Below are 12,432 nucleotides of genomic sequence, written 5' to 3'. Positions count from 1 at the left end.
AACAAAGCCCGTTGCCAACTCTGTCCACATATCTATTCAGGGGATACCATCATAGGGCCTAATCACATCAGCCACACTATCAGAGGCTCGTTCACCTGCGCATCTACCAATGTGATATATGCCATCATGTGCCAGCAATGCCCCTCTGCCATGTACATTGGCCAAACTGGACAGTCTCTACGTAAAAGAATGAATGGACACAAATCAGACGTCAAGAATTATAACATTCAAAAACCAGTTGGAGAACACTTCAATCTCTCTGGTCACTCGATCACAGACCTAAGAGTGGCTATACTTCAACAAAAAAGCTTCAAAAACAGACTCCAACGAGAGACTGCTGAATTGGAATTAATTTGCAAACTGGATACAATTAATTTAGGCTTGAATAGAGACTGGGAATGGATGAGTCATTACACAAAGTAAAACTATTTCCCCATGGTATTTCTCCCTCCCACCTCACCCCGCACTGTTCCTCTGATATTCTTGTTAACTGCTGGAATTAGCCTACCTTGCTTGTCACCATGAAAGGTTTTCCTCCTTTCCCCCCCCTGCTGCTGGTGATGGCTTATCTTAAGTGATCACTCTCCTTACAGTGTGTATGATAAACCCATTGTTTCATGTTCTCTGTGTGTGTATATAAATCTCTCCTCTGTTTTTTCCACCAAATGCATCCGATGAAGTGAGCTGTAGCTCACGAAAGCTTATGCTCTAATAAATTTGTTAGTCTCTAAGGTGCCACAAGTACTCCTTTTCTTTTTGCGAATACAGACTAACACGGCTGCTACTCTGAAACCAGGAATTATCAAGTTAACCAGATAGGAACCTGAATTGGTATTAATTGAAAATGCCATAAGTTGACTCTTACATTCCCAAATGAGTAGGTTTTATTCATAAAAAGTTGTTTTTTTTTCTTTTCCACAGGTAAATGTTACTCGTGAAGATTCACCCAGTGAAGAGCCAATCTTTCTTCGCACTTTAGGGAAAGGAGATTGGTTTGGAGAAAAAGCACTTCAGGGGTAAGTACTACAAATTATATAGCTGTTCAACTGTGATTCACTGCAGGTAGGGATTCTGGAATAGCTTATTGGGGTCTTGCAGCTAGATGATAGAACTGAATTCTAAGCAATCTTGCTGAGTCATTGTCCTGGAGGCACTGATAGCCAGTCTGTAGTGAAGGATTGTTGCATTGGAATTTGTCCTTAACTTGATATTAAAATCCCTGTTTTGTACTTAAATGGCTGAATCTAGACCTCAATTGGGGTCTGATAAGCTTTTCTTATTTTCAAAATTTTCCACCTTGTGGTATGTTTCACGTGTTGGGTGAGCACATAATAGCAGATTGCATGTAAAGTGGTCGTGTGAGCACTTGAGCAACTTAGACTGTTTTTAATGAAGTATTTTGTTTAGGAGTTATAACTATGCTTGGAGGGAACTTAAAGATGTAAATAACAGTCCACCATACATGTTATATGTCCACCATATAATACTTATACTGTCGTGAGTGCAGGGGACTGGACTAGATAACCTCTTGAAGTCCTTTCCTGTCCTATGATTCTATGTTAATATTAAATAGGAGTATAGAAGTGTAATACTCCATTTCTTCAATGGTGTACTAAAGGTACATAGAGAAGGCAATGTAGAGACTTTTTATAGGTTTAGATGTACGGTAGAACATGCAGGGATATAGTTGCATGACTCCTATTAATGTTAGTGGACACCATACTGTTAAATCTCTCATTCTTAAAATTTACCTCTGCCTATAAGCTCTATGGCAACCTTTCCTTTCTCATATTGTAACCTCCACATTCAGTCATTCACAAACCAGTCTTCCTCAAAAGAGTCCAAGAACCCTTTTAGCCAAATTTTGTGGCGCTTCTGATATCTAGAGAGAACTGGCCAACATTATTACCCATCTCAAGTGTCCAAAATGTATGAGTCAGAGGCAGGCCCACCAAAATCACGAGATCAGCTTAAAAACCATGAGCTTTTTTAAATGATACATTTGAGGTTATTTTAATTTGCCTTCTGATTTTCTAACCTTTATGGTATACTTGAACAATATATCCAAGCTTTTCTCTGTAGTCTGAAGAGCTAGAAACTTTTTTTTTATGAAAACTGAAATTCTCAAAAAACCACATGACTCCAGGAGCTTGGGTTTCAAGAAAAACACCAAATATCATAAGACTTGCAATAAAATTTTGAGAATTGGCAACACTGGGCCAAATAAGTCTGGAAACAAACAGGTCTGACAAATAGAAGAAGGCACCTCCTCAAACAACTTCTAATAATACAACTACTCCAGAGTTTAGGTTCTTATTTTTTAATAATGAATTTAAAAAAATATTTTCAAATACAGTTGTGTTTGTTAGCTGCCTTAGACTAAAATGAATTAATTCACAATAGGTATTTAAACAATTTGTATATTTTAAAATATTCAATATAAAATGGCTTTTATCTTCTGAAATTAACTTGAAATCTTGCTATAATTGGTATTGTATTTTCAATTCATAGAGGTAGGATAATACCCAGATGCTTTTTGAATGAAAGTGTACATGTCTGAGATGCTGCAGGCCCAGTTTACTAGTAAACTCAATAATGCTGTAGGTAGACTTAAATTTGATAGTTTGGAAGTATATCTGCAGCTAGATAAATAACTGACAATAAATGTGTGTGTATGTATATATATATATATGATAAATGTTTAGACATCACTGTTGTTTACAATTCAGGATGTGTCTATATGCTTCTCTTAAATGTGTTTGTGAATATGAGTTTAATATAGATAGATAGATATAGGCAAGCAGTACATGTTTTCTTTTGATATTTTCGTTGTGCCTAGTTAACAGCTAAAGATAATTTTTCAAAGCTTTCTTTGGAATTTTTAATCATGTGACACCCATTGACTTCAATTGGAATTGTTCAACAATAACTTCACCCAATGCTGTGAAAATTTACCCCACAGTGATAATGTGTTAAAAATAAAAACTGAGGTTCATGTGTAATTTCATATACATTTTATCCAGTTACAACTAATAGCAATAGGGAATATTTTACTGTTTCAGCAATGCTGAATAGTTGCAGTCTTCATTATTCATACTGCTGCACAGAAGGAATTTGGATAACAAGTATTTTGTATGATACATTGGAAATACTTATGCTGACGTACAAATCTTGTGATAACATGCATTATCCTATTTTTCCAGCCAGTACACGATACATTTCATTTTACACTATCCCAGTCACAATAACAGAAACAAAACAAGTCACAACATTACCACAGCCATATTTTTTACAGTAATAGTTAAACTTCCCAACACATTTGCCTTTCAGTTTCCTGTCTAATTCAGTCTGAGATGACAATATATACTGTAGGACTAGAAATAGTCACTGTACATTATTTTTTGCTATATTCCATAGTTAAATTAATTTTTGACAATTTTTAATGTTGATTATTTCTAGCACCAGGCAGGTGGCAGGACTCATCTACATAGTCCAGCAGGGAGCATGAAAATAATGTAATGTAAACAACTATTGCACCTAAACAGCTCTATAGTACCTTATACATTCTGTTGTGCTCTTTCTGTACCATACCAATGGGGAATAATAGCAGCAGCTGAATTCTAGCATTTTCCAAAAATGTGAGATACAAGGGATTCTAATCTGTAGTGTAGATACACTAATGCAGTTGTTCTTAACCTTTTGGGGCTCAGGACCCATTTGTAAATGTTTATGGCCTGTCACAACTCAGTAAATAGTCTTGGGGTGAAGGCCCTGGGGCAGAACTGTAACTAGGCATTTTAGCTCCTGGGGTGAGCAATCGTATTTTGTGCCTGCCACCAGAGGTGACATGGGGGGAGGGGCCCCCAATTTTTTGGTTGTTCCCCCCCCAACCCAGACAGCCTGGGTGGCCTGCTAAGGTTCATCAGAGGGTGCAGGTGGTGCTCCCCTACCAAACCTCATCTCCTAGCATCACCTGCCTGAGTCACCCAAACTCTTGTGCTGTGAGGCTGGCTGGGCTTGGCTCTCCACTCTGGGCATTGCAAACTCCAGGGTTGCAGCGCCACTCGGGTTCACCTCTGCCTTCCTTGCTGGACCAAATTTGTGTAAGTGGAGTTGTGACCTGACTCATGAGGTTGCAGTGCCACTCACTCAAATTTGGCCTATCCAGACTCCAAACCTGAGTGGCGCTGGGACCCTGGATGTTGCAGGGAGGCAAGCCCAGCCAGGCCTTTGGGACAGGAGCCATCTGTGATCCTTTGAAACATTCTGGCGACCCAATTTTGGGATCCAACCCTCTGGTTGAGAACCTTTGCACTAGTGTACCCCTTTCAGAAATCCAGTGTCAGTGTTTCTAGAATATGGTGTTCATTAAATCCATCTTCCTTGTTCCCCCTCTTTCCTTTCCTCCTTTCCGCATTGCCACTGCGGACCTGATGTCCAGCAGCGTGTCGGTGGCAGCTGCACCAGGGAAGGATTAGCCTTCACTGGCCTATTATACCTGCCGTCCATGGGTGTGATATCGTCAAAGTAACAGGGTAGGAAAATGATCTTTGCAACAGCATTCTAAGTGGATATGAGTGGGAGGAAATTGCATTTGTCAAGGTCAGAGAGCAGGACGTTGCAGTAATTGAGACACAGGCTAATGAGTGCTTAAATGAGAGTTTTAGCTGTGTAGATGGATAAGAAAGGCCGTATCTCAGAGATCTTATGCAGAAAGAATTGGCAAGATTTAGCCTGGATGTCAGGACCTAGCGAGAGGTCCTAGTGAAAGGCAAAGTTTTTAATTCTCATTAATTTCTGATTTCTACCTTTAATCTTTAAGCTTTTCCCTTCTCCAAAATGGCCACCAATTCCCATTTCTGCAATGGAACTGAAGCCACAGTTTACCCTTGGAAGGATGGATGCCATATCCATTTAAACCTTTACAGGTGAAAGCGAGGCTGCTCCAGCAAACTGCTGAAGTTTGTGTTATGTAGGGCTTGCATTTAGGCCTCTCAGAGCAGGTTCTTACTGTAATACATGTGCTCATGTTGAAACCATAACTTTTTGGATCTAATTTTTTTAAGTATGTTCTTTGTGTATTTATGTGAAATGTAACAGGCCAAATCCTAAAGTCAATCAGCAAAATCCTACTGAGGTTTAAAAGCAGGCACATTATCTCAAACTACTGCTTTCTACCAAATACAGCTTATCACTGATGGGGAAAACTCACTTTCTGAACTTTTCTGAAGACATTCTAGAATACATTGGAACACCGTTAAATAAAGAATTAGAAACCTGATACTCAGAGGTGCTGAGCATCTGCATATCCCATTGATTTATGAGGAGTTTGGGGCACTCAATATTTCTCAAAAGCAGGCCATACATACACAGCTTCAATTTTTGCTACCCAATACACTGAGAATTATATTAAAGAGTGTCCTTTGTGTTTCTTCATATTAGAAACACTGAATACGTATGTTATGGTCGTCATTAGTGTGATTGTGTGTTTTGTTTATTTCATAGAATATCAAGGTTGGAAGGGACCTCAGGAGGTCATCTAGTCCAATCCCTTGCTTAAAGCAGGACCAATCCCCAACTAAATCATCCCAGCCAGGGCTTTGTCAAGCCTGACCTTAAAAACCTCTAACCAATGAGATTCCACCACCTCCCTAGGTAACCCATTCCAGTGCTTCACTACCCTCCTAGTGAAAAGGTTTTTCCTAATATCCAACCTAAACCTCCCCCACTGCAACTTGAGACCATTACTCCTTGTTCTGTCATCTTGTACCACGAGAACAGTCTAGATCCATCCTCTTTGGTGGTGTTACTATTTCTGGTGTGATGCATAATCTTATTAAAAAAATAAATAAAAAGATTATGGCATTTTTCACTACAGTTGCTATTTCAGTATTAACTGTTATACCCAATCCAAAGTAGTTGCATTTACTCTCAAATTCACAACAATAAGCAAATGTTTCTAGGAATAGGAAAATAATGCTGGTACTCTAAACCAAAAACAGGACTCTTAACTGTGACGGGTTGGGTCACAAACCCCCTTGGGACTGCCACCTGATGTGCTGGGACTACCTCTGAGTCTGTTTTCTCTAGCAGTTTGGGACTTCAGTACCCTGCCTTCTTGTGCCAGACATGCTAGCCTGCTACAAACATAGACCCAGGTCTGAAACACTTCCCCCAAAAGCTGCAGGATTAATTGAAAACAGCTTAAGAAGTGCTCCTGTCTCCAGCACCCAGATATCCAGTTCCCAATGGGATCCAAACCCCAAATAAATCCGTTTTACTCTGTATAAATCTTATACAGGGTAAACTCGTAAATTGTTCACCCTCTATAACACTGATAGAGAAATATGCACAGCTGTTTGCTCCCCCAGGAATTAATTACTTACTCTGGGTTAATTAATAAGTAAAAAGTGTTTTTATTAAATATAATTTAAGTGGTTCCAAGTAATAACAGACAGAATAAAGTAAGTTACCACGCAAAATAAAATAAAATATGCAAGTATAAGCCTAATACAGTAGGAAACTAAATGCTGGTAAAATCTCACCCTCAGAGATGTTCCAATAAGCTTCTTTGACAGACTAGACTCCTTCCTAATCTGGGTCCAGCAATCACTCATACCCCCATAGTTACTGTCCTTTGTTCCAGTTTCTTTCAAGACAAAATGGAGGGATTTCCAGGGCCTTACATGGTCTTTCTCTTGTGCAACATTACAGCCACAAGATGGGGTCTCTAGCCCCTGGGCAAGTCATATATCTATGAATGTTTCAGCTTTTTGTTTACATGTTAGTTTGAACATTCCCAGGAAAGCTCAGATGTGGATTGGCATCTCCCAAAATCCATTGTTAGTTAAGTACTCCCAATTGCTTGAATAACCCCTTCACACTATAAATAGTGTATATGGATGTAACTTTTAAAAACAGGCACAATGTTTTTAACTATATCTTTGAGATAGTAAGATGAAAATTGTAGCTTGTTCTGATGTTTCCATCAATATATGTTCAGTGGATTGTCTTTGAATAGAGTATATTTTATGCTGTTACCCCAAGAGGTAGCTAGTTCTATGTGACTGAGGTATATATTGCTGATGTGAGGAAAAAAACAAACAAACAAGTTTACTGAAACAAAATGTTACTCATGAAGAAACATAGTTTGTTCATTTGTCCATCTAATCTTTCTTTGAAATGAATGTATCTGGTTTTCAATTCTGTGTTTCCATTACAGCTTTATCTTCTTCAATTATGTTGGTTTCAATCCATTCAAATATATATTTTTCTGCAAATATTTTTTTGTGATTTAGTTAAATTACAATGAAATGCATTTTTTAAATTTAATGGATTACAAACATAATATAGTACAATGATGACCCATTTGAGGAGACTAGTTTTGGCAAATATTGTGAATTACTTTAAGACAGTCCATATTGAAAAAACCACGTGGAAGGCTCCCTGCACAAGTCTTTTACATATCTAAAGGGTTGGGTGATAAACCATATCTGCTCATCTCTGCACCAGCTGGAAGCTCAAGGTTAAGGCAGGGAGCTCTGTGAAATAGTATCCTCTCTGATGTGTTTTCCCTTCCACAAAGAGCAAAATATGTATTTTCTAAATCCAGATTTAGGAAAACAAAAAAGATGCACGAACTCATGCATGCTAGATTTGCAGTTAATACAGTGAACTGGGATGCAGCGGATCTGGGTTCAGTTCCTGGCTTTCCACAAGCGTCATGTGTGGTCTAGTACTTAATCTTTCCCTCAATTCTCTGTCTTTCTCCTAAATCTTGTCTGGCTTGTCTGAAGAGTTTACAGTCCAAATAGAGCAATGACTATCTCTTACTAAGTGTTTTTATGGAGCCTAGCACAATGAGGCCTCTGTCTTGGTTGATGTTTGTAGATATTACCATAATATAAATAATAATAATAATTAACACTTTTTTACCATTCTAGATCAGTTAAACTGGGTTTTGATGTATCTTTTTTTGTATGCTGCATTTGCTTTTGTCTTTTTGAAGGAGGCGGCTGGGCCAGGGAACTTTCTTTAGTTGTATGACATTTTGATGTGTGTGGTAGAAAAGATCATTTTGTGAAAGAATATTTTATTTTGTTAATTGAATAAGTTGACTTACTCTGTCATCTCACAGACCATTTGAATAGTGAATGTTTTTGTTCTGTCTTTTGTAAGATGTATCTTATAGGGGTATCTTCCATTTTCAAGAGAACTCTTACTGATTTCCATGTATATCCCCCGACCTCCTGCTTAGTTATTCTGCTACTAATTTTAAGATTAAGAGTATTAAGGTTCTTGGTGGAATGAGGATAATCAATAGGACACAGTAATACCAGGGTACAAAATATATCAGAAGGACAGAACACATTGTGCTGGTGGGGGAGTAGCACTATATGTGAAAGAAAGAGTAGAATCAAATGAAGTAAAAATCTTAAATGAACCAAACTGTACCACAGAATCTCTATGGATAGTAATTCCATGCTCTAATAATAACACTATAGCAGTAGGGTATATTAAAAACCACCTAACCAGGATGGTGACAGTAACTGTAAAATACTCAGGGAGATTAGAGAGGCTATTAAAATAAACTCAGTAATAACAGGGTATTTCAACTATCCCCATATTGACTGGGTTCATGTCACCTCAGAATGGAATGCAGAGAGAAAGTTTCTTGACACCTTAAATGACTGCTTCTTGGAGTAGCTAGTCCTGGAACCTACAAGAGGAGAGACAATTCTTGATTTAATCCTAAGTAGAGCACAGGATCTGGTCCAAGAGGTGAATATAGCTGGACTGCTTGGTAATAGTGACCATAATAGAATTAAATTTAACATCCCTGTGGCAGGGAAAACACCAAAGCAGCCCAACATGTATCATTTAATTTCAGAAAGGGGGACTACACAAAAATGAGGAAGTTAGTGAAACAAAAATTAAAAGGTATAGCGCAAAAAGTGAAATCCCTGCAAGCTGCGTGGAAGCTTTTTTAAGACACTATAATAGAGGTTCAACTTAAATGTATACCCCAAATTAAAAAATGTAGTAAGAGAACCAAAAAAATGCCACCATGGCTAAACAACGATGTAAAAGAAGCAGTGAGAGACAAAAAAGCATCCTTTAAAAAGTGAAAATTAAATCCTAGTGAGGAAAATAGAAAGGAGCATAAACTCTGGCATATGAAGTGGAAAAATATAATTAGGAAAGCCAAAAAAGAATTTGAAGAACAGTTAACCAAAGACTCAAAAAGTAATAGCAAAAAAAAATTGTAAGTACATCAGAAGCAGGAAGCCTGCTAAACAACCAGTGGGGCCACTGGATGATCGAGATGCTAAAGGAGCACTCAGGGATGATGAGGCCATTGCGCAGAAACTAAATTAATTCTTTGCATCGGTCTTCACGGCTGAGGATGTGAGGGAAATTCCCAAATCTGAGCCATTCTTTTTAGGTGACAAATCTGAGAAAATGTCCCCGATAGAGGTGTCATTAGAGGAGGTTTTGAAACAAATTCATAAACAACAAGAAGTCACCAGGACCAGATGGTATTCACCCAAGAGTTCTGAAGGAACTCAAATGTGAAATTGCAGAACTACTAACTGTGGTCTGTAACCTATCATTTAAATCAGCTTCTGTACCAAATGACAGGAGGATAGCTAATGTGATGCCAATTTTAAAAAGGGCTCCAAAGGTGATCCCAGCAATTACAGGCCAGCAACCCTGATTTCAGTACCGGGCAAACTGAATGAAACTGTAGTAAAGAACAAAATTATCAGTCACATTTATTAACATAATTTGTTGGGGAAGAGTCAACATGGTTTTTGTAAAGAGAAATCATGCCTCACCAATCTACTAGCATTCTCTGAGGGGGTCAACAAGCATGTGGACAAGGGGGATCCAGTAGATATAGTGTACTTCGATTTTCAGAAAGCCTTCGACAAGGTCCCTCACTAAAGGCTCTTAGGCAAAGTAAACAGTCATGGGATAAGAGGGAGGGTCTTCTCATGGATTGGTAATTGGTTAAAAAATAAGAAACAAAGGGTAAGAATAAACGGTCAGTTTTCAGAATGGAGAGAGGTAAATAGTGGTGTCCCCCAGGGGTCTGTACTGGGGCCAGTCCTATTCAAAATATTCATAAATGATCTGGAAAAAGGGGTAAACAGTGAGGTGGCAAAATTTGCAGATGATACAAAACTACTCAAGATAGTTAAGTCCCAGGCAGACTGAGAAGAGCTACAAAAGTATTTCTCAAAACTAGGTGACTGGGCAACAAAATGGCAGATGAAATTCAATGTTGATAAATGCAAAGTAATGCACAATGGAAAACATAAGGTATAGATAAGACAGAAAATATCATATTGTCTCTATCTAATTCCATGATACGCCCACATCATGAATACTGCTTGCAGATGTGGTCACCCCATCTCGAAAAAAATATATTGGAATTGGAAAAGATTCAGAAAAGGGCAAAAATTATTAGGGGTATGGAATGGCTTCCATATGAGGAGAGATGAATATGACTGGAACTTTTCAGCTTGGAAAAGAGATGACTAAGGGGGGATATCATAGATGTCTATAAAATAATGACTGGTGTGGACAAAGAAAATAAGGAATTTACTCCTATTGCTATTTACTCCTTCTCATAACACAAGAACTAGGGGTCACCAAATGAAATTAATAGGCAGCAGGTTTAAAACAAACAAAAGGAAGTATTTCTTCTCACAACACACAATCAACCTGTGCGACTCTTTTCCAGAAGATGTTGTGAAGGCCAAGACTATAACAGGGTTAAAAAAAGAACTAGATAAATTCATGGAGGATAGGTCAATCAATGACTATTAGCCAGGATGGGCAGGAATGGTGTCCCTAGCCTCTGTTTGCCAGAACAGTGACAGGGCATGGATCACTTGATGATCACCTTTTCTGTTCATTCCCTCTGGGGCACCTGGCATTGGCCATTGTCAGAAGACAGGATACTGGGCTAGATGGATCTTTGGTCTGACCCAATATGGCCATTCTTATGTTCTTACATTTGTTATTATTTTGCTGTAACTTCTACCTTCTGTAACCTCAAACATCTTTGTAGTGTATTATGCATCAGTACACACAAGCAATTCACATTAATGTTAAGAGTATTTTTATATATGTAGGCGTGATAAATCTCCTCTGTGATTGCCCAGAAACTTTTTAGGCCAAATTTCTACCTTCAATTTAATTTTCTTAAATCATTGTGATCAGAATTTAGCCCTATTCATTTTATAGATATAGGAACCTGTGTATAAAAAGAGGAGGAAATAAATCATGTAGCCATGTTGGAGTGAGAATTTGCTTTGGGAAGTTAGAAATAATGCAGGTTGAAATGTTAATGCTTCTTTAGATCTCGAAGGCAGTCTATAGAGTATCAAAACTTTAAGGTGTTTTTCTAGATTAATGTAGGAACCACATATATTCCCTAAAAAGTTTTCTGAACATCTAATAGCTGAAAGGCCTATGACCAAAATCAATATGTGAAACATCAATAAGATATTAGAACATTGACAGCATTGATTTTTTTGTATCCTCCTTTTTAATATAATGTTTTTGTTTGCTCCTGCTGTAGACAATATTATGAGTCAGTTGCCAGAATAGCGGTTACTTTCTTTTTATCTGCCCACACAGCATGTATGTTGCTGGGAATATTTCTAGAACCAACTGAGCTTAGCCCTACTATAATTCTAATATTGTTTATTTTCTGCCTTTTTCATATTCCTTACACAGACAGGAAATCCTCAAAAAGTAAGACAGTTTGGTTCAGATAAGACCCAAAATATTTGGATGTGCATCCAAAACTTAAATGTATTTGAACCTTTAAAAACCTGCTTTCCATCTTCAAAACCAACCAGATCCTTCTCCCAAGATAACCTTTTCCACCCTAGCTATCTGATCTTCATCATCTCACTTCCTTCCTGTCCCCCTCTTCAGCGGGACTCCTCTCATCCTGGAATCCCTTTCCCCTAAGTCTTTCCGTTCCCAAAGCCCTTACATATCTGCCTGAGCTAATATCCTATGTACTCCTTCAAGGGTTATTTGATTTGTCTTAATTAACTGTCTAATCTGCGATTGACTATTTTTGATTTCTTAATGTTTAGAAAAGAGGTAATTTGTACAGTGAAACTGAGGTATGTTCAACATGTTATATTGTTCATTTCCCTCCTCTAATTTACAAAACTCTCCACTTAGTGAATTTAATACCTCCCATGTGACCTGAACATGTCCTAGAAAGACAAAATGCAGAAGGGTAATGGGTCTCTTTTTAAAAAATAATAATAAAATTCAATATCCTATTGAGATCTATCTCCTATCTAACAATAGGAAACAACTGTTATCTCTCTCACTTACTTATCAAATATTTCTTATTTTCCTCTTCATTTAACACACAGAAATTGGGAGCTTATTACA

The 12,432-nt window shown here is 37.9% G+C and overlaps 1 protein-coding gene across 4 annotated transcripts in view; it reads left to right on the top strand.

Moving 5' to 3' along the window:
- Positions 1-12,432, top strand: part of PRKG1 (protein kinase cGMP-dependent 1) — an 869,388-nt gene that overhangs the window by 682,380 nt on the left and 174,576 nt on the right. For all 4 annotated transcript variants that reach the window (XM_038411702.2, XM_038411700.2, XM_043518662.1 and 1 more), the window contains one exon: positions 922-1,016. In XM_038411702.2, the coding sequence (XP_038267630.1) occupies positions 922-1,016 (95 nt within the window). The remainder of the gene's footprint in view (positions 1-921; positions 1,017-12,432) is intronic.

This window comes from Dermochelys coriacea, chromosome 7, assembly GCF_009764565.3.
Source record: "Dermochelys coriacea isolate rDerCor1 chromosome 7, rDerCor1.pri.v4, whole genome shotgun sequence".
Taxonomy (NCBI): Eukaryota; Metazoa; Chordata; order Testudines; family Dermochelyidae; genus Dermochelys; species Dermochelys coriacea.
The sequence above is the reverse complement of the archived record's forward strand: the minus strand, read 5'-3'. Positions and strand labels throughout refer to the sequence as shown.